This window comes from Danio rerio, chromosome 3 (genome assembly GCF_052040795.2).
Source record: "Danio rerio strain M-AB ecotype USA chromosome 3, GRCz13ab, whole genome shotgun sequence".
Classification (NCBI taxonomy): Eukaryota; Metazoa; Chordata; class Actinopteri; order Cypriniformes; family Danionidae; genus Danio; species Danio rerio.
Genome location: NC_141023.1, coordinates 4,650,001 through 4,677,879, shown reverse-complemented (window position 1 = coordinate 4,677,879; position 27,879 = coordinate 4,650,001). Strand labels below are relative to the sequence as shown.

Below are 27,879 nucleotides of genomic sequence, written 5' to 3'. Positions count from 1 at the left end.
GCGCATGTGTTTGGACTGTTGGGGAAACCAGAGCACCCTGAGGAAACCCACGCCAACACAGGGAGAACATGCAAACTCCACGCAGAAATGCCCACTGATCCTTGCTTTAAGGAGACAGCGCCACCCACTGGGCCACCCCAAGACCTGAGTAGCACTTGATAAGTACAAGCAGGTGTGTTTGTGGGCTGCAACTGAAATCTGCAGGAAGGTAGATGCCCAGGAAACCAGGTTGATCACTGCTGATTTAGTCAGTAGTGGTGTTTAAACTAAAGTGTTACCAAATAGTTCATGCGAATGTGCAATGAAATAAGCAATTCACAGCCGAGAATAAGTTTTAAATCAGTTTATTTGATTGAGTGCTTCTGTCTTCAGAGCTAAACTGACTGAAACCCATGACTGACGTTGCTGCTCCATCTTTGAGTGATAAATATTTTAAAAATTGGTTTAAAAGCCTGTTCAAATATGTTTTAATAAAAGCAACTCTGCAATTATGCTTAATTGGTAATCAGACAGCAACCACATATATAATAAGGGCATTAGCCTTCTCAACGTTTGTATTTGGTTGGTCATCAAGTTATTTAGCAGTAGACTGTAGATAAATCATAATAATTTGCTTTTAATTCTGTCCTTTAAGCCCTGTTGTACTCCTTCATTTGTATGTGCTTTTAGTAAAAACGTTAATATAAATGCATCCTCGTACGTAACGTCCGCCATGTTGAAACGGTCGAAGCGTCAGGCCACAGTGAAAAGATGCCACTTTGCCAACACGACTTACGTCCAAGGATTACATGGAGAAAAAGGCACAGGTGAGTGCTGCTCTCTTATTTTTGTACAGCAAAAGGTTTTAATGGTCATTCCTTAATGTTTTGTGATGCATTTAACTTGTTTAGTTGTATTTTATTTGCAATAACAATAAGCTGAAATAGTCATATATTGTGTGGAGCATTCAGAAATGACCCGTTTTGACCGTTCCAATATGGCGGAGTGCTTATTCGGTCGATTTAAAAACAACAACAAAAACGCTATAATATGGGTTTAGGGATATAGGGCTGTCTTACCCTGTTCAACAAAACATCTTAAACCAGCCTAGACTGGTTGGCTGATTTTAGAGGTGTTTTGGCAATTTCTAGCCTGGACTTAGCCGGTCAGGCTGGGAGATGACCAGCCAAAAGCAGCTATATCCAGCTTAAACCAGGTTGGTCAAGCTGGTTTTGACTGATCATTTTCCAGCCTGACCAGCTAAGACCAGGCTGGAAATGACCAAAACCCCTCTAAAACCAGGCTGTTCGACCAGCTAAAACCAGCCAACCAATTAGGCTGGTTGAAGCTGTTTTTTCCAGTAAGGTTTAATGATGTTGCGTGCCGGTGGTTGAGTAAACCTAAAGGTAAGGTCAAAATAGTGAGAGTTCAGACAAAAGTACATGTACAGTAAATGTTTGGCTGCTGCTTTAATGGTTCTTCATGTTTTGGTCAGGACATTTAGGAGAGTGTTTTACCTAAACCATAGAGTTACAGTAGTTAAATCATGGTAATTACTCAGTTGTTTGCTACATTACCCATATAGTTTAACCCAGGGCCAGTCCGTGGCATAGGCAGGCAAATGCTAAGGGCGCTGTACATCCAGGGGGCGCCAGAAATGAGCGGGGGTAAGTTGGTTTTGTCTTCAATATTCCTGACACACATTCAGTGATAGATGGCAATAACTCAAAAACCTCTTACCCTAAAAAGATCTAAAGTGTGTTTTCTAGAAAAAGAAAAAACTGGTTGTGTTTCACAGCTGTCTTTTTCTTTTTCTTTTCGCTCGATATTACGAGCACTGCTCCGTTTAGCCTGGGATATGCCTTTAGCCGGGAGAGCTGAGCTCGCGCGGAGTGGAGCTCTCCGTAAGGGACCGTCGGAAAAGTGCTTCTTTTTTCGTTTTTTTTTTTTTTTGCTCTATTCTGCTTGTTTTATTTTAAACACAACTAGTTTTCTCTTAAATGAGCACAACAGTTACTAAAGTAGTCGAATGCTTCATTCATTCATTCATTCATTATAGATCTGTGAATTCTTACATTAACACCTCTGTTATCAAACAAAACACAGTAAGAGATTAATTTGCAGCTCTTCACTAAATAGCAAATACAATTAAAAGTTAAATAGATTTTATAGCTTTATTTATTTTCTGTATAGGCCATTGATTTTAATAGGTTAAACCTTTTATTTTATTGCCAATATTTTCTATTGTTTGCTATGTATTCTATCAATTGAAGCTATTTGTTGTCCCATATTTTAACATCCCAACGTTGACAGATATGACAACAATGCTAATCATTAAATAGCTATAGTGCTATCTGTTAGTTTTAACGTCAGCTAATGTTATGGAAGGGCATAGATGTTATGGAAAATAGTAATATTAATGTAACTACCCCATCATTCCTTCCTTAAGCAAATGTGTAAATGTTAGATCTATTCAGCAATAATGTTAATTGCATTGGCATATTTATCTGACATTTTTCCAGCTTTTAGTAGTCAATCAAAAAGCTGTTTAGTTTCTTTTGACTTTACACTAGCAGTGGAATTTACTGCAATGTGACGGGGCGCCACCTGAAATCTTGCCTAGGGCGCCAAATTGGTTAGGGCCGGCCGGGCCTGGTTTAACCTTAAGAGCCTATAGTTTAACTGTGGTTATACAATTGGTAATTTATCTGTGGTGGGAAAAATGGTATACTATAAATTAACTAGACTCAAACCTAATGGTTAGGTTGCATGAAATATTCCCTAAACGGCAGCTGTAATGAAAGCTAGTCTCAAATGTCAGAGTATATAAATGCAAAACAGCAGTTTCTCTTCATGATTGGATGCTCGAGCATATAACTTAAAGCACAACCTGTGTATTATGGGTTTAAACTTTCTAAGATACTTCAACGGTAAAAAAAAGTTACTGTAGTAAAACTGTGGTAACCACTAATTACTCACTTGTTTGCTACATTACCCATTTAGTTTAACCAGGGTAGCCTATTTGTAGTAAAACTCTGGCTGTACAGTTGCTAATTAATCTGTGGGAAAAACAAATTAGTACCATAAATATACTATAGGCTCAAACCCATGGTTAATTTGCATAAAGTATTCTCTGAACAGCTGCTGAAATTAAAAATTCTCAATTGTCAAAAATGTATAAATACAAAACGGCAGTTTCTCTTTATGATTGGACTCTTGAGCATTTAACTTATCTAAAAACATCACAACCATTGTGTAACATGGCTTTTTCTAATGTGTGTATTTGTTTCTTCATGCCTGTTCAAACCCTCGTTTTTGGGCTAGGATGGCATCACGTCACCTCCGTCAGTTCATACACTGGTGCCAGGCAGAAAATAGAGGCCAATGCATCCTATAAAGCCATCACATGGTAGATTACAGAGCAGACTCGGGCAGCGTTTTAGAGAGCCGTCCCACCCATTACATCCAAATTACATGTTTGCATCAGATGCTGGTGTTTGAAACATATTTTTATTGCAAACCAAGAGGGTTACTGGGTTTCTTTCTGCTCCCCCTAAAAGAAGAGGATTGTAATTAGCCGCGAGCAGAAGAGCCGAGCAAATATGAGCAATTCCATGCAAAAGTTTTTACCAAAATAGTGAAACCTTTTTTTCTTGTGTATGCTTGTATTTTACAGTACCGCAAAATGTCGCCGTCAATGTTTTCAAGCATTTATATTTGATTTACCAAAGTGCCAATTTCACATCGGTCACTTCCATAGTGAAGATTTCCCCACATAAATGCACAAATGTCAAATAAAATCAATGATTTTTGTTCTATAGAGAGCAACTCTTATGCTTTTGATTAGCATTGTGTCTTTTGGTTTGTGTATGAATAATTCACAATTTCTGCAAAGCATGTTGTAGACCGTAAACTCAGCATTCATAACAGCGCATGCTTATTTTCCTCATTTAAAATATTAAAAATGTTAATTGATTGATATTTATCTGAACCCATAACTCATTCGGGAAAATATAAACCAATATTTTAATATAACGTTAACACACACACACCTACCGGCCACTTTATTAGGTACACCTGTCCAACTGCTTAACGCAAACTTCTAATCAGCCAATCACATGGCAGCAACTCAATGCATTTAGGCATGTGGACAGGGTCAAGACGATCTGCTCCGGTTCAAGCCAAGCATCAGAATGGGGAAGAAAGGGGATCTAAGTGACTGAACGTGGTTGTGGTGCCAGACTGGCTGGTTTGAGTATTTCAGAAACTGCTGATCTACTGGGATACTACACGCACAACCATCTCTAGGGTTTACAGAGAATGGTCTAAAGAGGAAATATCCAGTGAGGTGGAGTTCTGTGGGCGCAAATGCCTTGTTGATGTCAGAGGAGAATGGCCAGACTGGTTCCAGCTGATAGAAAGGCAACAGTAACTCAAATAAGCACTCGCTACAACCGAGCTCTGCAGAAGAGCATCTCTGAACACACAACACGTCCAACCTTGAGGCGGATGGGCTACAGCAGCAGAAGACCACACCGGGTGTCACTCCTGTCAGCTAAGAACAGGAAACTCATGTCAATATGGAGCAAAATCTCTGAGGAATATTTCCAGTACTTTATTAAATCTCTGCCATGAAGGATTAAGGCAGTTCTGAAGGCAAAAGGGGGTCCAACCCGGTACTAGTAAGGTGTACCTAATAAAGTGACAGGTGAGTGTACGTTCTCTACGAGATTTTACTGCAAACATTACATCCATAACGCTGGAATTGCTCATATATGCTGATGCTCAAACCAGCAGACTCCGCAGTGAGTCCACGAGTCCTGGGTCGTTTTCAACGACTTCCCACTGAGACAGACTTCCCGTTGAGTCTCCTTCTTATTTGAACATTTGAATCGCTACAAAAGAAGTGCAATCCTGCAATCAGCGTCCAACTGAGGCGTTGTTTAATTCTCCATAAAAAGTCTCATTCGAGATTGCGCAGGTGCCTCAGAATGCATCACTGTCCACGACGAGGACTGCTCAGTCAGAAAATCCATTTGTCATATATAGTGTATATCTTATATACTCACAACTAGGAGACACGTCCCGCCGCAGATCCTCAGGGAAAGCACATCTACTCTAAAGGTGCGGTCACACTAGACTTTGAGCATTGGGAAAATTGTTTACTTAATTGCATTAAGCTTCTCTAGTTTCATGACTTGAAACACTCACTCGCATATATAACATTAAATGTATATAAAATTAGCTTATCTTTATTTGGTTCTAATGACCTGTTTGACCTTTTCAAGAGTTCACACTTAACTGATGATTATTTATAAAGAGATAATCCCGGGAGAGACCGAGATCCTCGAGCCCGGGGCTCCCTCCCGTTTGCAAGGCGAGAGGGGAGTTTGAGCTCAGGTAGATCTCGAGAACTCCTCTGCTGTAGTAGCCAATGAACAGATAGTGATCGCTCTTAAGAGATAACTAATTACCAGGAGCATGTCCATGGTGCTGATTTGGATTAGTCAATTAACTTAAGCTGCATGTTTTTGAAGAAATCAGGGAAATTCACGTGAGAACGTGTAAACTCTGCACAGAAATGTCGGCTGGCTTAGAACCAGGGATATTCATGCTGTGAGGCAACAGTGCTAACCACTGGGCCACCGTGCCACACAATCTAGGAAAGGAGGAGGAGTAGGGGTGGAAGGAGGGGGTTCTTCAAAACGAAGATGGCTGTCATATGGAACTTTGGGTATTTATAGTGGCTTAGGAATCGTCTGATTGGTTGATCATGAATTTGATAATGCCGGCCAGCTGCAAGCAATCATAAGCACGTGATCCTCTCGAAATTAGTCTATAAATAAACTTCATGTATATTAAATAGGATGATGAGATGCCATTACAAAAGCACTTTTGTCCATTTTATTTTGCCGTCAAAAGGTCATGCTAAGACGCTTCAATTATGCATTTTTTTTTAGCTTTGCTTGACCTTTCTAATCCAGCGAAATGCACGCCATGACATTTCCCGTCTTTCGCTGATCGCAAAGTTTCTAAAACTTTTCAAAGCCACAAAAATTGAAATTCCACACAAGCTTGCATTTAAAGTCTAGTGCATTCTCAAACATGTGATTGGAAGAAAACGTGGGGATCTGAATCTAAAATAACAGCCCCTTTTTTTGTCCTGTGTGGACTTGCGTTATATTGCGTCCTCTGTCTAGCGTCTACAAACTTAGAAAGATCTGGATATGACGTTTCGATTTTTACTGATCGCTTGGTTTTACCTAATGCTTGAACTTTTAACGTTTTCCCCTGGCTTCCATTTTAAATAATTACTATTGAAATAATTTGTCTTTATTTATGACCTTTTGGACTTATATGTTTATATTGGATGATATGGTATGGCTAAAATTAGCATGCCCTCCATTTTTATCCTCTTTAGAGAAAGCTCATGCTATGTCTTCACATGTTTGCTGATCGCACACTTTCAACTTTTTGACAGTGAAATGTAAAACTTTTGACTCTGGCTGGATTTTCCAGTCTAAAGCATTCGTGACCAAGTCATTTTTCTTCATTTGACTCTTACTAGATGTACTAAACTAATATTTTAGCATATAATATATTAAATAGGATGAGATCTTGCTAAAATGTGTACTCTTCCATAGAGCAAGGTGATGTGACGTTTCAATCTTTCACCGATCAGATTTTTAAATACTGATTGAACTTTTTAGCACCGTGAAATGCAAAACTTTCTTGGCAAGCTTGTATTTCCGTCATCGGAGAGTAAAGTGCAGTGTGACCGCCCATTAAGGCTCTTGCTACAAAGGATCTGAATCCAAAAAAACGGGCCCTTTTTGTGTCCCATGTGGATTTGCGTTATATTGAGTGTCTACACACTTTGAAACGCTACTCTACTGGACGGGGAAGGGCACGGGTTTTCAGAGGAATGCAGTTTAATCAATGAACTTGTGCATGTCTCCGTACAGCCAGCGCTGCGGTGGGAGCGAAGCGTCGTTCAGGCTCCCGCAATCATCGTTGCACTTGCAGGACTGCACGAACATGACGGCCCGCTCGAAGCGCTCGCCGGTGGGACAGCTGAACAGCACTGGGACCGTCCGGGTGCGGCGGGGGGAGCAGCAGCGTCCGTCCAGACACATCCCGCAGTAGTTCGGACGGTAGAGACGCGTGCTGCGGCAGCCGGCGTAACGCAGACGGAGAGGCTCCGGAGACTTCTGTGTGCGGGAGCACTTCCTCCCCTTCTGTTGGACCAAGATAATTCAGGTTACTCTCACATACACACTAGAAAACTAGTGTGGTTAAAGCAGTGGTTCTCAAATCTCCCTTGCATACACATTTTGTATGTTAATATATGAACCGTACCTTTTAAAAACACAACATGAGCATTCATAGCAAATACACACATGTAAATATCCCGCTCGCTATGAGCCCTGTCGAGAGAGTTCTTACACCCCTATGATTGGTCACGTTCTCAACTGAAAGGGCTGTGATTGGCTCTGGCTCTGTTCACCGATGACTGACGCCAGGGCCGGCGCGTCCATAGAGGCGACCTAGAGCGGTAAACTAGAAAGGGCTCGTCTGCGACAACCCCCCTACCAACCGCGTCCTCTGTTATATCCACGCCTAGAGCCGCAGAATAGAGCGCGGCGTCCCCGACAGTACCCTACCCACCTGTGCCCTCAGTTATGTCCGCACCTAGTGTGGCAGAATATAGAGGGCAGCGTCCCCGACACTACCCTCACCTCCTGCACCCTCATTTATATCCACGCCTAGTGTGGCAGAATATAAAGGGCGGCGTCCCCGACACTACCCTCACCACCTGCGCCCTCAGTTATATCCACGTCTAGGGGGCAGAATAGAGAGGGCGGCGTCCGTGACAGCTCCCTCACCACCCGCATCATCAGTTATATCCACTACAACCGCCCCCCAACACCCCCCACCCAAACACCCGCTTTCACTTTCGGGTAGAGGGTGACAGTTCAGCAGAATATAAAGGGCAGCGTCCCCGACACTACCCTCACCACCTGCGCCCTCAGTTATATTCGCGCCTAGTGCGGCAGAATATAGAGGGCGGCGTCCCCGACACTACCCTCACCACCTGCGCCCTTGGTTATATCCCCGCCTAGTGCGGCAGAATATAAAGGGCGGCGTCCCCGAAACTACCCTCACCACCAGTTATATCCACGCCTAGTGCAGCAGAATATAGAGGGCGGCGTCCCCGAAACTACCCTCACCACCTGCGCCCTCAGTTATATCCGCGCCTAGTGTGGCAGAATATAGAGGGCGGCGTCCCCGACACTACCCTCACCACCTGCGCCCTCAGTTATATCCACGTCTAGGGGGCAGAATAGAGAGGGCGGCGTCCCCGACACTACCCTCACCACCTGCGCCCTCAGTTATATCCACGTCTAGGGGGCAGAATAGAGAGGGTGGCGTCCGTGACAGCTCCCTCACCACCCGCATCATCAGTTATATCCACTACAACCGCCCCCCAACACCCCCCACCCAAACACCCGCTTTCACTTTCGGGTAGAGGGTGACAGTTCAGCAGAATATAATGGGCGGCGTCCCCGACACTACCCTCACCACCTGCGCCCTCAGTTATATCCGTGCCTAGTGCTGCAGAATATAGAGGGCGGCGTCCCCAACACTACCCTCACCACCTGCGCCCTTGGTTATATCCGCGCCTAGTGCGGCAGAATATAGAGGGCGGCGTCCCCGACACTACCCTCACCACCTGCGCCCTTGGTTATATCCGCGCCTAGAGCGGCAGAATATAGAGGCCGCGTCCCCGAAACTACCCTCACCACCTGCGCCCTCAGTTATATCCACGCCTAGTGCAGCAGAATAGAGAGGGCGGCGTCCCCGACACTACCCTCACCACCTGCGCCCTCAGTTACATCCGCGCCTAGTGCGGCAGAATATAAAGGGCGGCGTCCCCGACACTACCCTCACCACCTGCGCCCTCAGTTATATCCACGTCTAGGGGGCAGAATAGAAAGGGCGGCGTCCGTGACAGCTCCCTCACCACCCGCATCATCAGTTATATCCACTACAACCGCCCCCCAACACCCCCCACCCAAACACCTGCTTTCACTTTCGGGTAGAGGGTGACAGTTCAGCAGAATATAAAGGGCGGCGTCCCCGACACTACCCTCACCACCTGCGCCCTTAGTTATATCACGCCTAGTGCGGCAGAATAGAGAGGGCGGCGTCCCTGACACTACTCTCACCACCTGCGGTCTCAGTTATATCCGCGCCTAGTGCGGCAGAATATAAAGGGCGGCGTCCCCGACACTACCCTCACCACCTGCGCCCTCGGTAATATCCACGCCTAGTGCGGCAGAATATAGAGGGTGGCGTCCCCGACATTACCCTCACCACCTGCGCCCTTAGTTATATCCGCCCCTAGTGTGGCAGAATATAAAGGGCAGCGTCCCTGACACTACCCTCACCACCTGCGCCCTCAGTTATATTGGCGCCTAGGGCGACAGAATAGAGAGGGCGGCGTCCCTGATACTACCCTCACCACCTGCGCCCTCAGTTATATCCACGTCTTGGGGGGCAGAATAGAGAGGGCGGCGTCCGTGACCGCTCCCTTACCACCCGCATCATCAGTTATATCCACGTCCCCCGCCCCCCCCCCCAACACCCCCCACCCAAACACCCGTTTTCACTTTCGGGTAGACGGCGACAGTTCAGCTCTCTCCGGCCCTGACTGACGCTGATCCATAATAGACGTGGTGGAGAAAACTCGCACTTCTTACAGAAGTATAGCCTCGTACACACTGGGACGCTTTTCGTTTGCGTTTATCGTCAGCGTTTTGGGAACCAAAAATTGGTTTAAAATGTCATTTTTAGTAAGACCATGTCTGATGGAAATTTGCAAATCGGATATAAGTGTCAGAGAGATAAGTGTGTTTCTTACAGGTGGCTTGTCAAACCCACTCACCTGTGTGAGGCACACTCAGCTTGAGCTTGTCATGTTATGTAGGCTAATTGGGATGTAGCATACATTTTCAAAGCAGTCTGAGCAGACATGCACTACTTTTCATCAGGATTCTGTGGTAAACATGCAGTTAATTCCCAAACGTTTACCTTTATAGGCACAGCCGCAGAGCTGCAGGGACGAATGTTGCAGAGTCTGGTTTCCTTCATCAGTTTGCACTGCGCGTTCTCATTGGTGACCCGCGACGAAACGCCCATCCCGCAGCTCCGCGAACAGGACGTCCAGCTCGTGGTCTGCGCTACACACTGACGTCCGGCCTGCTTCCATGCTAGGAAAAACCAGGAGAAAAGACGGGGTAAGCAAGCACACAGGCACCATTCAGCCAACACTGACGCACACACAGAGTGATTACGCAGAGAAACAGCGTCCGCTTCACTGGAAAACACACCCAACACAAGCTCCCAAAGAAGCGCTCGCTGGAGGAGCGGCCACGGCTCACATTGGGAGCGATTGTCAATTGAAGTGAAAGCCAAAGGCAGTTCGTAAGAGACGCATTCCTGCAACTCCGGGCTATTTTTAATTGTTGGTTTATGTCAACATGCACACTAAATCATGCTGCTTAGTCTGAGACGGGGTTAGCAGAGTTCACGACTAAACAAATCTAAATCCTCCCACTTCAGAGCCGTTTGAGGAGGGTTTTTATTTCAACACAAAGGAAAATATTCTGAAGACTTGCATTGACTACCATAGTATTTTGTTTACTTTTGTTTCTGCTATGGATGTCAGTATTTTTTTTTGGTCAAAAGTAGGACGAAATTCATGGAAGTTTTTAAAAACTACTTGAGTGCGAGTGAATTGTCATTAATTATTGACAACTAGCCATATTGAGAAAATTAGCTTTCATTTGACTCTTTTTCCAAAGAAAACTTTGAAATTGTTTTTTGTTTTTCAATTTGATGCACTAAAATTCATTCATTCATTTTCTTGTCGGCTTAGTCCGTTTATTAATCCGGGGTTGCCACAGCGGAATGAACCGCCAACTTATCCAGCAAGTTTTCACGCAGCAAATGCCTTTCCATCTGCAACCCATCTCTGGGAAACATCCACACACAAATTCACACTCATACACTATAGACCAGTGGTTCTCAAACTGTGGTACATGTACCACTAGTGGTACGCGGGCTTCCTTCTAGTGGTACACGGAGGAATGAAAAATGTCATGTACATGCTACATATATTTCAAAATGTATTAAAAATTATGTATATAATGTGCCATATATGACATATAGCCTATATTTCTGAGGTAATCTGCCACGTTTGTTTTACTGTGCAGAGTTGTAGCTGCTTTACTGGGTCTACTGCGCTACTGTATTTCAATACTGCTCATTTTGGTGGTACTATTTTTTTCTGAGGTGGTACTTAATGAAAAATTTTTGAGAACCACTGCTATAGACAATTTAGCCTACCCAATTCACCTGTATCGCATGTCTTTAGACTGTGGGGGAAACCGGAGCACCCTGAGTAAACCCATGTGAAGGCAGGGAGAACATGCAAACTCTACACAGAAACGCCAACTGAGGCGAGGCTCGACCCAGCGACCTTCTTGCTGAGGCGACAGCACTACCTACTGCGCCACTGCCTCGCCCTATGCACTAAAATCTTTAATGTAAATAAATATTATCACAGACGAAAATGACAAACACACAACGGTATCGCCTAAACTTCAGCTAAAATTAAAATGACACAGATATTCTGAAGAAGACTTTCTATTGACTTCCATAGTCTTCAAACATTTCTCAAAATATCTTGTTTTTTGTTTTAAAAAAAGAAATGTAAAAGTTTACTTGAGTGCGAGTAATTGAGGAAATTTGCATATTTGTGTGAACAAAACTTTTTAAGCATAAGGCCACTTAAATTATTCATTCATTTTCTTGTCGGCTTAGTCCCTATATTAATCCGGGTCCCCACAGCGGAATGAACCGCCACATTATCCAGCACGTTTTTATGCAGCGGATGCCCTTCCAGCAGCAACCCATCTCTGGGAAACATCCACCCACACACTCATACACTACAGACAAGTTAATATAAATTAATAAATAAATTATATATATATATATATATATATATATATATATATATATATATATATATATATATATATATATATATATGGGTATATATATATATATATATATATATATATATATATATATATATATATATATATATATATATATATATATATATATAAATTATTGGCAATTGGCTTTTTTTCCATTTTACTCTTTGCCAAAAGGATTTTTAATTTTTCAGTTTAATGCACTAAAATCTTTTGATATAAATAAATCCTAATACGGACACACAATGCCAAAACAGACACTGTATACGCCTTGATTTTTCTATCAGTTTTGTGCTAAAATCTGTTTTGCGCAAACGTAGCAGTATTGATAAAACTTTAACTAAAATTAAAACGAAATGTAACTAAAATAAAATGACCATTTAAACAAAAGATGCCAAATTCAAAGCATAATCTTCTGTTCTGATACCACAATGACAACGACCTGGGTCAACATTTTAAGTTAAGTTTATAGATGGACACTAAATTAATACATGATTGATATCGCCATACTTGATTAATAACAGTACATTAAGACAAATGTTTTACAAAATTTCTGAAAATGTGTATTTTTCTGAAATGTTTTTTTTTTTGTAGTGATGCAGTATTTAAATAAATATAGTTAAATGTTTTTTTATTTAATTAAATAAATTAAATTGTAAATAAATAAATAAATTAAATGAATAAAACAAATAGAAATAAATAGAAATATTATCTATAATATATAGATTATCTATAATATAAATGTTATATATTAACATTAACTTATTTAATTTTATTTAATGTTAATGTTATTTTATTTATTTATTTATATTTATTAATTTAATTTTAAATAATTAGTTATAATAATTTTAATGTTTAATTATTTCTTTTTAATTATTTAATGAATTTTATTTAATGACTTTTTAATAAATTAATGTTATTTATTTAAATTAATTAATTAAATTAAATAATTAAAATTGAATAAATTAAATTAACTAAATAAACAAATATAATTGAATAACATTAACTGTTTAAATATTTAAAATCAAACAAATAAATAAGATAAATAAATAAATATAATTAAATTAAGTAAAATAAATTAATAATTAAATAGAATAAATAAATAGAAATAAATAACATAAATTTAAATAACATTAAATAAAAGTAAATAAATTTAAATAAATAATTAACAATAAAATAATTAAAACTAATTGATTAAATTTAAATAAATAAATAAATAAATAAATAAATAAATAAATAAATAAATAAATAAATAAATAAATAAATAAACAAACTGAGTCCACTGGATAAATCCAGAGTTAAAGTTGTCAAAAAATGTTTAATTTTGTTGATCTATTACTGAAGAGATTTTAGATCTCGCCTATGTAGTGATAAAAAGACAAACAGCTGTCAACAGCCAGAAAAAAACATGATTTTCACCATGTTTTTTTTAATTTAGAAAACCATTATATAATTAAATGTGAAAAATGTATATATTATATCTTTAAAAATCAGTAAAATAATTAATTTCATAATATAGTGGGGGGAAAATATTAAGTAAATATGATTAGTTGACTTTACTTAAAATAAAGCATCTTAAAAGAAACAAATTTACTCACTCATTTTAGGTACAACTAACTGTTTTAAAAGCAACGGGTTTACTCCTTACAAAAAAGTGCTAGTTGTGAAACTCAGAAAGACGTTCTCACCTGGCAGGTGTTTTCGGCTGCGTGGTTTGTCCCAGCGTTTCTCCACCTCCATGAGCTCATTACTCAGGCTGTATTTGGGCTTGGCTGGAGGTTTCTTGAAGGTGTGTGGGTCGGGGAGCAGAAACGGTGGCGGCTGCGGGCGGCTGAACACCGGAGGCAGGACGGGCGACTCTCCATGGCAGTCCAGGCTGAGGCAGCACTGGCCAGGGATTTTGACCAGCCGGGGTTTGGGACAGGACGGGGAGGACAGCGGGATATCAGTGGGACACAGGGGGACGCAGCCCACTGCCCCGTCTATACAGGTGCACTGGTGTTTGCAGCCCGCACGGAAGTTTTCCCCATTCTGATACATGCGGCCGTTATACTCACACGAGCGGCCCTCCAGTTTGGCTGAAAAAACAAAACAAAGCAGATTGCACTACGTTTATATTACTTCATACACTTATTTTCCTTCGGCTTAGTCCTTTTATTCATCAGGGGTCGCCACAGCGGAATGAACCGCCAACTTATCCAGTTTTACACAATGTATCCCCTTCTAGTTGCTGCCCAGTACTGGGAACGCCCATACACACACGCACACACACCACGGCCAAATTAGTTTATTCAATTCACCTATAGCAGGCTGTGGGGAAACCCCTGCCCACATGGGGAGAACATGCTACTCGAACCAGTGACCTTCTTTCTGTGATACCACAGTGCTAACCACTGAGTCACCGTGCCGCCCATATTTATAATACAAAAATGGTAATTTGTTCACTTTGTTGCAGTGCTGCTTGATTCTGATTGGTTTATGAGCTCTTATTATTACTTTTTGTCAGATAAAGGCACATCTAAAGTAGTTCCGGCAGGTTTAGGCCACGTTTACACTAGTGCGTTTTAGTTTTAAAACGCCGTTTTAGAATGAAAACGATCCGCGTCCACAGTCGCGTTTTACCCAGCGTTTCTGAACTGCTCTTCGTCCACACCAAAACGGTAAAAACGCACATCACGTGACCACACACACACACTCTCGGGCAAGCCCATCTACCCAGATGAGCTCTGCTAGTCAGACTTCTCATCAAGCATCTCCCGCTGGATCTAATCTCACTATATTTATTAAACGGGATATTTCATTCATCTTGTTGTCTTTATCTAACAACATATTCCCTGACTTTGGTCATTGGAATCTATTACTTGTTCTCAGGTAACGTGTTTTGGCTGAGCGCAAAGATAAGTTAATGATTAATGTAACCACGTAGCCTATTCTGTATATTGACTGATCGCTTGCCTTTATTTCCTATAATGTATAAACTTATTGTATGTTATACTTTTATAATGGCCGTTATCGATTATTAAAACTGATATTCAGCAAAAGAGAGGCTGTGTTTCGTATTTTCACTGAAATTGAAAGGAGGCAGTTGTTATCGGCTCCGTTTTGTTATAAATATCCACACAGTGAAGATGACGCTCATATATGCAGCACGACGCCTCAACATGTCTGCTGTCTGTTTAGTTGATAATATTAAAATGAAAATAGGCAGTTCCTTAAATCATGTTTATATTTTATTGTTGAGAAAGTGAAACAACGTAGCCAGGGTGATGTGAATGAAGTTATAAAGTACACTGTTCCCTTTGAAGATTTACCCGTGTCCTCGATATAGTCTGCTTTCCATATCAAAGAAGAAGAGACTGCAGCCTTGATCAAACTTGCGAAGTCTGAACTTACACGGAGAAGATGCGGGACTGAACTGTGTTAGGCTACTTATTATTGAGGAAAATCCCCAATCAGAGAGGCGAATGTCAGCAGCCCCGCCTCCGTTTTCAGATGTCTCCGTTTTCCATCATCCACACTGAGACGGAGCAGCAGCGTTTCAGAATGAAAACGGCCTCTCCAGCGTTTTCGAAACGCTCCCTTTTCGCCGCTCGAGAACTCCGGCGTAGTGTGGACGGATGGCGTAACCGTAGCAAAACTTATGCGTTTTCAAACTAAAATGCACTAGTGTAAACGGGGCCTTAGAGCACATTAGCTTCATATTACTCCACTGAATAAGTTATTTTACAGCTACAACAGTCAAAAATCACATCAAAACCCAATAGTTGTGCATTATTTTATAATGATTTAAAAATTCTTGCTGTTATTAGTGAAACTAGTGGCCGTTCAGTGAACTGCGGTAGAAATGTAGTACTCGTGTAGGGTCAGACAGAATCTGCAGACATTTTTTGCTATTTCTGTGGAGAATTAAAAAAAAAAAAAAAGCAGATTTTTGCAGATTGATCACAACTAAACTTTATGAAACGTTTTTTATGTTTACGATGCAAATTAGATCCTCTAATTTGGTAAACAAAGCAAGCCTATCATATAATGTCTCTACTGAAAGACAGAAAATATTACTGCACAAACTGTATTGTAAATAAAACATATGAACCTTTTCATATTAGTCAATGATATTACTGTAGTTTAAAAACTGAATAAACCTCAGCTCAGCTGATTCCGGCTGATTAGGCGCTGAACTTGGCATATACACATCATATTTATGTTTTGTTTTATGTGGCTTTACACAGTCAACTGCCTTTGGGATTATTTCTTATTATTATTGATGAAACACCAAAAAACACCACAGATTCAGTAAAAAAAATAAAATGAATAAAAAAAACGTAGTCCTTTTATTCATCATGGTTCGCCACATCTGAATCTCCAACTTAAAGGCTGATTTATACTTCTGCGTCAAACGCCGGCGTATGCTACGGCGCTGACGCATAGCCCTTCGCCGTGGCCATCGACGTCACTGTGCACTTCTCAAAAAATGTAACTACACGTCGCAACAACGCATAGCGCAAGCTCTGTGATTGGTCGGCTTGGTAGCGGTGACAAGTCTGGGCGGGGCCGAGAGTCGTGCGAATGGCGCGAGCGATTGTTTACAAGTGTGGAGTCCCGTGAAGGAGCTCCGGATGGAAAGTTTTGTTTTGTGTTTACCTCATGGTTAAAGTTGTTGCACGTCCGCCGGTTCCTGCCTCAAAATGAGCGAGTTTGAGTCACTTGTACATCCAGGAAGTGTTTAGGAAAAGCAAAACAGAAGAGAAGAAACTCGACACAGAGGAACATTTACACCTCACTGCCAACTAAGTGGAAGTGTTAATGCAGACTGACAGAAACAGCGCGCAGAAGTATAAATGCACAGCTACGCGTGTTGCCTGCGCAGTGAGTTACGCCGGTCACTTGACGCGGAAGTATAAACCAGGCTTAACCCTAAACCAACTGGCCTAGCCAGGACTCGAACCAGTGACATTCTTGCTGTGAGGCCACAGTGCTGACCACTGAGCCACAGTGCTGCTGTTTTCAAAGCCATTCATTCATTCATTTTCTTTTCGGCTTATTCCCTTTTATTAATCTAGGGTCGCCAACGTGGAATGAACCACCAACTTATGCAGCAAATGTTTTATCTAGCGGATGCCCTTCAAGCTGCAACCCATCACTGGGAAACATCCATACACTCATACACGCATATACACTACGGAAAATTTAGCCTACCCAATTCACCTGTACCGCATGTCTTTGGACTGTGGGGGAAACCGGAGCACCCGGAGAAAACCCACGCGAATGCAGGGAGAACATGCAAACTCCACACAGACATGCCAACTGAACCAGCGACCTTGCTGTGAGGTGATTGTGCTACCCACTGCACCACAGCATGGCCGTTTTCAAAACATTTGCACTAAAATGTTATTTATACGTTGTTTATAAAATATTGCAAAATGTTACAGTAGCTATGTTTGCATCCAGAGACTTATCAATATGAATTAAGCACATGCACAAAACTGGAATATGGCATAAAACATTGGGGAATAAAGCAGCGTTTACATCCAATGAGAAACTAAAGAGAACTAAATCATCACTTCCTGATAAACTGGAGCAGATATCAGTCAGAGAAATGGAGTTGAGTGTGTTGGGATTTGCCACTGTGGTGTTTTTCTTCTCTAATAAATGAGTTGCGCCTCAGAAGAGGAAGACGAAATGCAATGAACGCGCTGAATGTGGTGCTTTTAAAGGTGTGAGACGCTCTTTGGAAGCACAGACAGATGCTCAAGACAGTTCTGGAGGGAATCATAATAGACGAATCATAATACTGACGCACTGTGATGACGCACTGACGGCTGAGGAGTTTTAGAAATCAGCAAAACAACATTTCAGATCTGCCACAATGTGCTGGAAACATCAGCTACAAAGTCCATTGATGTGTTCCTGAAACACATTTATATCTGATCATCATCTGGTAAGACTAAATAACATCCCTTTACTGATGTGCATGCTGGAGTTTATTCAGTAAATGTCTTTCATTGTAGTTTGTGCACATTTTTTTTCTGATCGGTTATGTGCATTTTCAAAATGTATGCGCATCTTTGCATTTCCATTAAGCAGTTTTGTGTGATTTATTTCAATATGCACACAAAAACATGTGAATGGAAACATCGCAAATGAAAAACACATCATTTCTTGTAAAAATTAGGCAGTTTGGAGCATTTTAGAAAACGTTATTTTAAAACCAAAGTAGTAACTTTAGGAAAACATTGCTGAGTCCGTATTTCCGTGCTGGTCTCCAGTGAAATGCATTGGGACATCCTCCAGATAGACTTGTGTTGGTTTGATGTGTTCCTGCTGAATGGTGTGCCGTGAGCAGTTAAAGAGCGATGGACACTCGATCTCTGCTTTTATGAGAGCGGCTCTATGTTTAGGGCCGGGTGGAATTTTGACTTGTTTACAATGTCGTGGAGCGTCAGATAGTCTTTGGGGGTGTGAGAGACGCCTCCTAAAACCCCCTTTAGTCCAACTCGAATGCCGGTCTTAATATAGAAACACCCCGCTGCATAAAATCTGCTCTGTAGGAGAGGAAGAGTCAATGAAACTCACAGGTCAAATATAGGACATTATTATATTTTTTTCTTTATTATTTATTTTATTAAAATTTTTTTTTGTATTTTTTGTTATTTTTGTAAGGTGGCATGGTGGCTCAGTGGTTAGCACCAAGGCCTCACAGCAAAATGGTTGCTGATTCGAGTCCCGGCTGGGTCAGTTGTCATTTCTCTGCGGAGTTTGCATGTTCTCCCCATGTTGACGTGGGTTTCCTCCGGGTGCTCCAAACACAAGAGCGATAGGTGAATTGATTAACTAGATTGGCTGTAGTTTGTGTGTGAATGAGTGTATGGGTGTTTCTCAGTACTGGGTTGCAGCTGGAAGGGCATCTGCTGCGTGAAACATATGCTGGAGTACTTGGTGGTTCATTCCGCTGTGACAGCCTCTGGAATGTCGACTAAGTCGAAGAAACTAATGAATGAATGATACTTTTGTTTCTCGCTCTGTGTGTTAGCTGTATATGATTATCAATGGAGGGTCTGAACAATGTTTATAATATATTTGTTTTATTCTTTCCCTTTTAATCTATTTAATTACCTTTTTAGATTAAGTATAATTTTATAATTAAAATTGGAGGGTTTATTTCCTTTTGTTGAACTATATTTGTTGAAATAGAAAGTTAGGTGTGGGATTTTTATTATTATTATTATTATTATTATTATTATTATTATTATTATTATTATATGAGGCAACACCTGAAAACTTAGATTTCATTTCAATAGATTTTTTAACTGTAATATCAATGCTCTGTTTTAGTCATGGTTTGGCAGCAAGGTTTGTTGATTATTATGCCACAATGAAAGAATAGTTCCTCGTCATATTGGTCTATAAAATAGAAACTTATTTTTCATAGTACACAATGTGACTACAGAAGAGTCGAGCTTTAAATAGGAAATTTATCAAAACTTTTCGCTCATTTTTGAGCGAGATGCTAATGGTCTAATATTATTCAAGGATCTATGCTAAGCTAAGCTAAAAGTGCTTCCGCCATACCCGTCAACCCTCCCGTTTTTCCCGGGTTTCTTCCGTATTTTACTTTTCTATCCAGCTATCATCCCGTGAAGGTATTTTCCCGTATTTCTCCCGTATTTTTTAGTCTAAAAAAAAAGGTGCTGTATGTGCGTTTTTGACTATTCGAAAACATAAAAACACCATAATATGTTTGCAGATATTTAAGAAACATGCTAAGCGAACATTCTTGTTTATCTGAAAAACAATGCTGAAATCAGAGATTCTGCTTTGAAAATGTGTGTTACCTGCCGGAACGGCTGTCTTAGTTTTGGTGCTTTAAACCTATCCACAGCTACTTCAGCCAGTTATATTTCAGCAACCCGGGTTGCCTTGGTGGAAAACAGCGTATTTCGTTCATTCAGTCAAAGACTCTTAAAGGATGTGTCCGTGACTGAAATGTGACCTCCGGCGGACCGTAGCAGACTCCAAAATGAGACTTGGATTTAGAGTTGCACATGAGGTTAATAATTAGCAAATAATATAAATATTAGGAATGTAAACATTAGCTGAGCAGGTTACATTGTAACCGCGTGTCCTAACAACACGCTACATGACAAGATTTGCTGTGATAAGCAATTCGGCTGTTTGGCTACAGAAATGTAAATTAAGCTATTCAGAAGCACAGAAAAGCGCACTCACTGCACTCCAGCAAAATGGTAAGGTTTATAATTTAATTAATACATATTAAAAACCATTAAACATCATTTAACATTATCAAATGTAGATGCTGAATCACTGATATGTGTTTAGTTCTTCTATTTCAAATGGTTTATTTAATTCTCCAGATCTGAGATGAACTATCTGCTGCTGCTTTCAGTAGTATGGCAATAAATGTCATGTGAAATGGCTTTCAAACTCACACTATTAGCTGCCTCAGAACGCAGCAGCACGAGTGGTCTTTAATGAACCCAAACGAGCACATGTGACTCCACTGCTCATCCGTTTGCACTGGCTGCCAGTTGCTGCTCGCATCAAATTCAAAGCTCTGATGTTTGCTTACAAAGCAACTTCTGGCTTTGCTCCTTCTTATCTGCTCTCATTTCTGCAGATGTATGTGCCCTCCAGAAACTTGCGTTCTGTGAATGAACGTCGCCTCGTGGTTCCATCCCAAAGAGGGAAAAAATCACTTTCGCGAACGCTCACGCTCAATCTGCCCAGTTGGTGGAATGAACTCCCTAACTGCATCAGAACAGCAGAGTCACTCGCTGTCTTCAAGAAACGACTAAAAACTCAACTATTTAGTCTCCACTTCCCTTCCTAATCTGCAATTGCCTCTCTGGACTACAAAAAAAAATTACTACTGTTTTCCTTCTTAGACTTTACACACCTGAAACTTGCCTACAGCACTTATTCATTGTTGCTCTTATAGTTGTGTAAATTGCTTCCTTGTCCTCATTTGTACGTCGCTTTGGATAAAAGCCACTGCTAAATGACTAAATATAAATGTAGATTTAACACTGAATAAAGCACATGAGGTGTACCTTAGCTGATCACTGTCAGTTTTCTGTTGTTCAGCTTCAAGTAATAAAAGCCGTTTCTAAAATATAAATTTCAGGTGCTGGTTAGGACAAAAACTCCTTTTAATGTGGAAAAATTCCTTCTATCATGTGCGGTTGCTTTAATTTAGAACACGACAAATCAGCCTTTAGGGTGGATAGTCAGGCACGCTGTTTATATTGTCAATCTGGACGCATGTCTGTCTTGTGCATGTGTTTTGAACCAGGAGTGCAATACCTAGTTCATCCACTGGGTGTCAAACTTGCATACTGCAGCTTTAAGTGAGTTTTTCATTAAAACAAGCACAGTAATCTTCCAGTGGGGTGAGCAAAATAATCCTATATCAAAACAAAAAACTAGATTATTTTGCTTACCCCAAAATAATTTCATTTTCATGATGTCCCCCAATATTATCCACAACCTGTTCATTTCATACATAGTCAAAATCATTCATTTAGCAACTGCACTTGCTGGCTACTTCAACCTTCTGTCATCATGAAAGTTACTTCGAGTTGCCCCCTGTTGTTACAAACAGGTACAATGGAGAGCGTAGTCCCAGGCGAAAATATAAATCAGCCTTTACACTGTAAGCTGCTCAGCTAATGTTTACATTTGTAACATTAGCATCTTATGATGTTGTGTGCCTGCTGGGCAATAACTAAATGCACTACAGAATGTTACGTTTACACATCCACAAACAGGGGCGGACTGGCCATCTGGCAATTCTGGCAAATGCCAGAAGGGCCGGACCATTTTTCAAATGTAGGCCGGTATGCTATTTTTTAAATTATTATTATTATTATTATTATTATTATTTGTATGTATCGTTTTTACATGCAGGCAGCTTTTATCTCTTGCAAGATGTGAATATTATGATGATGATGATGATGATGATGATAGTAGTAATAATAATATTAAATGTTAAGCATTGGCCCAATTGGCAATGGCCGGCTGGTTCGAGATGAGCCGACCCAAATTAGAGGTTACGCGGACATAATCAAAATCTGGCAAGAATGTCAAACAAACAGTAAGTGCAACACAAGCTTATTGTCAGAGATGGACAGTAAAAATGAAAGGCGGTGCCGAAAAATTCAGAGAAAGCAAAAAATTGCTCTAAAAGTTTGCTAAATGCAGAAAATTAACTGAAATAGTCTTGAAAGTTGGTGTTTCTGTGTGGAGTTTGCATGTTCGCGTGGGTTTCCTCACGGTTTCCCTCACATGTCCAAACACATGTGCTATAGGTGAATTGCAGGCCTAATTGTCCATAGTTCATGTTTACGTGTGTGTGTGTAGGGGTTTCCCAGTGATGGGTTGCATCTTGGAGGCCATCATCTGCATAAAACATATGCTGGATAAGTTGGCGGTTATTCCGCTGTGGCGAGCCCTGATTAATAAAGGGACTAAGCCAAAAAGAAAATGAATGAATAAAATGACTATGGATAAATTTGTTATAAACGGGTTGTGTTTGTTCCAGTCACATGCATTAAATGTTTAAATATCTATTACATATGGTACAGCTTATATTATTTCACCGTCTGTACACCAATATAAGTAGTGAATGTGCGTGTCCGTGGATAGGGCTGTGTCGGTGTGGTAAAGTGGACTGGTGTGGCTATAGTGCCAGGGCTGATTTTAAGTCCCAGTCCGCCCCTGTCCACAAATTACATGTAAACGCATCAGCTTTTCACAGAGTAATACTTACTACTCTTGAGTACTTTTGAAAGGTCTACTTTGTACTCATACTTTGAGTAATATTCACAACAGATGCTTTTACTCTACTCGCACTACATTTTTAGGTAAGTAAAGGTACTTTTAATGGAGTATGATTTTCAGTACTCTTTCCACCACTGGCGGGTTAAAGAGATCAAAGCAACGCCAGACATTCCGAAACAGAACACGCATTCTAAAAGCAGAATAACTGACTTCAGCATTGTTTCTCAGATAAATCTGTTCACTTAGCATATTTCTTGGATATCTGCAAACAAATGATGCACTTAATGCATCACCTAGCGGGTTCCACACTGGCTTCTGCATCTTGCTTATATACACTATGAACAGCAGCTACGCTAATTATTCTCTTTATTCTCTATTTTCACCTGGGGATACTCATCCCGAGGTCCTCAGATTATGCGGAGTCACTGATTGGATCCAAGACCAGCAACGAGATGATCCCAAGGTTTCCATATCCGGGACCAGGCCGTATCCTGAGCTGCTGCTGCGCTGATGGTCATGGGAAGTGGAGAACATGATTCCAGCGACGCTCCAGGGACATACGAGTCTTCGCTAAGGCCATCTTCCAGCCCACCGCGGTGACTGAAGCTCTGTACAAGACTTTTGGCCAGCGGAGAAATTAAAATGGTCGTGCCCAACTGAGTCTGGTTCTCTCAAGGTTTTTTTTCTTCACTCCCATCAGGTAAGGTTTTTTCCCCTCTCCGCTGTTGCCACTGGCTCGCATGGTTCAGGATTGGTAGAGCTACGCATCGATGAATTTGCTCTTCAGTGTTTGAACTCTCAGTAATGACTTTAAACCACACTGAACTGAGCTAAACTGAACTGAACTGAACTTAAACACTAAAAACTGAATTACACTGTTCCAGTTACTATGACCATTTATGTGAAGCTGCTTTGACACAATCTACATTGTAAAAGCCCTATACAAATAAAGCTGAATTGAATTGAATGATGGTATTTTTACACTTGAGATAAGTCAAAAACTCACATACAGCACCTTTATCATTGTACATATTGATCTGATGCAGACTTGTTTATATTTTAATCAGCTTCCGGAGTTTTGTTTTGTTGTGCTGACTGACCCCTGCAGATGCCGTGCAGACTGGACACATCATTCCCATAGTTACACTCCAGGCCCTTGTGATGATCGCAGGGCTTTCCTTCATGGCAGTCGTCGTTGAGCTGCGCCGCACACACTTTACAGCATCCGCAGGCGTCCGGTACTGCGCTCACACCCGCCGGGCACACGGGCCGCTTTACTGGACAGCGGCACACTTGAGGGCAACCCCATCCACCCTAAACACACACACACATACTGGTGAAAGCATGGTTTCAGATGCATGAGTGTTTAAAGCTGAACTTTGCACATGGACAACTAGAGGTGTAACGGATCCCAACCAATGGTTTTTTTACCTGTAGATTAACCCTACATGTAGTAACGAATGCAGAGAGATTGACTCATTTAAATTACATGCTTGAAAGCATTTTGGCTTCCCTGTAAAATTTAAAGATGACAGAAGTAGTTGTGGGGGCACCTTAGGAGCAGAGATGGGAAGTAACGAAGTACGAATATTTCGTTGCTGTACTCAAGTAAATTTTTCTGCTATCAGTACTTTACTCCACTATTTATTAGTGATGGGTCGTTCACGAACGATTCATTCATTTTGAACGAATCTTCAATATGACTCTGGAACTACGAGTCCTCTCTGGGAGTGATCTGTTCGTCCGCGCGTGCGCACATTTGTGCAGGTGGTATCGTTCATTGCAAGTCTTTTGAGTCCTTCAACGCGGAAAGGCAGAAGCCAATCAAATGCGTTTAGAGCCGGAAAAAGAATTGATCAGTTCATCTCTCGAGTCCTCTATCCGGTCTGAGTCATTCGTTCATCACGGGCCAATCATATGTGTTTAGAGCCAAAAAGAGAATTGATCCGTTCATCTCTCGAGTCCTCGGGTTTGAGTCATTCTGTCACATGATGAACGAACGACTCAGGAACCAGAAGACTCGAAAGGTGAACTAATCATCATGGCTCCTATCGGCTCAGACTGTGTACATTGATTAAGATTATATGTGACTGTCAGTGTAACGTGAATGAACCCCTGACATTTGAAGACATGAAGAGGTGAGCTGAGCAAAGAGACAGCAATACCTTCATAGACAAAACAGCAGGTAAACATTGCATTTTTATTTTCTCCTTCTTATAGTCTTCTATTTATGACTTATTTGTCGTGTGATCAACCTTTTGGGCTAGTTGTAGATGTGTTTGGAATTTGTAACATTTTAATAATATTTTGACAAATTAAACTAAATAAACGAAATGACTCAAGATTTGTTCATCTCGATGAACGAGAATCAAAGATCCGAGTCAGTAAAATGATCCGAACTTCCCATCACTACTATTTATTTTTCTGACAACTTTTTACTTTTACTTCTTACACTTTTACATAAATATCTGAACTTTCTAATCATTACATTTTTAAATCGGGTTTGTTACTTTCGTTTTCATGTGTTTTGTGGTGCAATCTATATTATTTCTATCATTGCGCAATTTGAAAGTCTTTTTGATTCAATCAATCTATTTTGGCCTTTTACCTCTGATCATGCACAAGTAGACTTGTTTACTGAGTATACCATGGTAATGGCAAAAATGGTGAATGTACAGTTGATGTCAGAATTATTAGCCCCCCTGAATTTTTAGACCGCTTGTTTATTTTTTCCCCAATTTCTGTTTAACGGAGAGCGAATTTTTTCAACACATTTCTAAACATGATAGTTTTAATAACTCATCTCTAATAACTGATTTATTTTATCTTTGTCATGATGACAGTAAATAACAACCCGGGCTCATTGTGGAAACGTAGCCCCGCGGACGTTTCTGCGGACCGCGATTTACGTCCCGGGAGGTACGTATTCGAGCGTTTTTTTGTTTTCGCGGATCCGCGAGAGACCGCTGTGCGCGCTTTTTCGCGTCTCGGGCGGGTGCCTCTCGGGAGCGTGCGGCGTTCGCACCCGCGCGAAAAGCCGCCAGATCGGAAAAAAAAGCAAAAGCCCTCGTCTTCGATTTCGACCACGTTTTCGGATCCCGCCGCGTTCTCGCCCTCATTTCCGCCGTTCCCCGGACTCGATCTCCGGCTCCTCCTCCTCCGGGGCCTCCGCTCTCCACTCGGAGGCGAGCCGTTGGCCAGCGAGCGCGAAGAGGAGGGGCGAAGCGGCGCCACACCGCCCCGCAGCGTTCGCTCGAAAAAAACCAAACGCGGCCTTTACGCACCTCCGGCCACGTAAATCGCGGTCTCCAGAAACGTCCGCGGGGCTACGTTTCCAGAATGAGCTTGGGTTGGTAAATAATATTTTAATAGATATTTTTTAGGACACTTCTATACAGCTTAAAGTGACATTTAAAGGCTTAACTAGGTTAATTAGGTTAACTAGGCAGGTTAGGGTAATTAGGCAAGTAATTGTATAATGATGGTTTGTTCTGTAGACTATTGAGAAAAAAATATAGCTTAAAGGGGCTGATAATTTTGTCCCTAAAATTGTTTTAAAAATTAAAAACTGCTTTTATTCTAGCCGAAATAAAACAAATAAGACTTTCTACAAAAGAAAAAAATATTATTAGACATCCTGTAAAAATTTCCTTGCTCTGTTAAACATCATTTGGAAAATATTTAAAAAGAAGAAAACATTTTGAAGGGGGCTAAAATTCTGACTTCAACTGTAGATGAGACCAAGAATCGGCGATATATGCATTTTGGTCGACCGGATCACCAGTGGTGTGAAGTAACTAACTACAAACACTCAGACTACTGTAGTTGAATAGTTTTTCCTCAGGAATTGTAATTTACTAATAGTTTTAGAAGTGTGTACTTTTACTCTCACCTAAGCACATTTTTAGTGTAGTATCGGTACTTTTACTCCACTTCTGTCCTTCAACCTGCAGTCACTGCTTTATTTTTTCTTGTAAAATCAGAAAAAATTAGTCCTTTGATTCCTGTCCAATGAAATCGCCTCATAATGAACTATCTCAAGACGTGGGCGATTTATAATTGCAGCAAACTGTTTGGAAGCATTAAAAGTGTCCAAAAAGATGATCAAAATCTTTACACGCATTGATCCAGAGACTGTTTAGATGCAGGTCACTGATGTTTACTGTATGATGACTGAAATGGCCTTAAACACCCAGCACACACAAGACGTCAACATGACGTCAGATAGACATTATACCTCAATGTCATGGGGACAATACATTTTGTTTGGTCCCACTTTATATTAAGTGGCCTTAACTAATATGTATTTACACAGAAATTAATAGTTTGTTACAATGTACTTATTGTGTAAATACATGTATTTACTGTGTACTTATGCTTAATTAAATACATGTAATTACATTTGTAAATACACTGTTGACCATCCCTTACACCATAACCCACCCTTAAACCTACCCATGCCACCAAACCTGTCCATAACCCAACCTCTATCCCATCTCAAAAGCATCACAAGTGTTCTCAAATACATTTTTTGATGCAAGTACATAGTAGTTAAGGACACTTAATATAAAGTGGGACCAAAATCAGGTTGATGTCAGAACTCGACTTCAGGCTGACGTCAATGTCCAACGCCCAATTTAAAACCAACCAACTATCAATGCCTTATGAAGTTACAGCTTAACGTTGTGTGGATGTTACCAATATGACGCCTATCAGACATTGGATTTTGGTTGCCACACCTGACGAATAAATGTCAGTATTTGACGTCAATATGACGTTGGTTTTAGATGTTGGCTCAACGTTGAATTTTGGTCACTTTCCAACACAACCTAACATCAACCAAATATCAACATTATTATGGTGACTTGAAAAGCCAACATATTGTTATCTCACTTAAACTTATTATTATTCTGCTTCTTTCTTCTGAGACTAATTTTAAAGTGTATCTCCTCCTAACCCTTTCAAGCTTCATACCTCAAAGCAACTGTCCCATAGACTTCCATTGTAAAAGACTGCCATTGACTTAACATTGAGTCAA

General features: G+C 40.8%; 2 protein-coding genes and 1 long non-coding RNA gene across 5 annotated transcripts in view; 1 reads left to right on the top strand and 2 right to left on the bottom strand.

The window, feature by feature from the left end:
• engl (endoglin, like) overlaps window positions 1-27,879 on the top strand; it is a 449,904-nt gene that overhangs the window by 129,139 nt on the left and 292,886 nt on the right. The gene's annotated exons all lie outside the window — the stretch shown is intronic.
• Window positions 329-2,705, bottom strand: LOC141381099 (uncharacterized). The gene is made up of 2 exons (XR_015480365.1): window positions 1,762-2,705; window positions 329-1,712 (listed from the first exon to the last, which is right to left on the bottom strand). It is a non-coding gene; the product is annotated as an uncharacterized LOC141381099 (long non-coding RNA).
• Window positions 3,238-27,879, bottom strand: part of si:ch211-106h11.3 — a 44,624-nt gene continuing 19,982 nt past the window's right edge. The window contains exons 2-7 of one of the 2 annotated variants that reach the window (XR_015480235.1): window positions 23,942-24,155; window positions 13,733-14,122; window positions 9,161-10,253; window positions 8,518-8,958; window positions 8,025-8,384; window positions 4,561-7,599 (exon numbers count right to left, since the gene is read on the bottom strand). Coding sequence is in view for 1 of the 2 variants with exons in the window: in XM_087243720.1 (XP_087099846.1) it covers window positions 6,912-7,217; window positions 10,075-10,253; window positions 13,733-14,122; window positions 23,942-24,155 (1,089 nt within the window). In the remaining variant the exon portion in view is untranslated. Of the gene's footprint in view, window positions 7,600-8,024; window positions 8,385-8,517; window positions 8,959-9,160; window positions 10,254-13,732; window positions 14,123-23,941; window positions 24,156-27,879 lie in introns of both variants that reach the window. The other variant, XM_087243720.1, reaches the window with a different exon arrangement.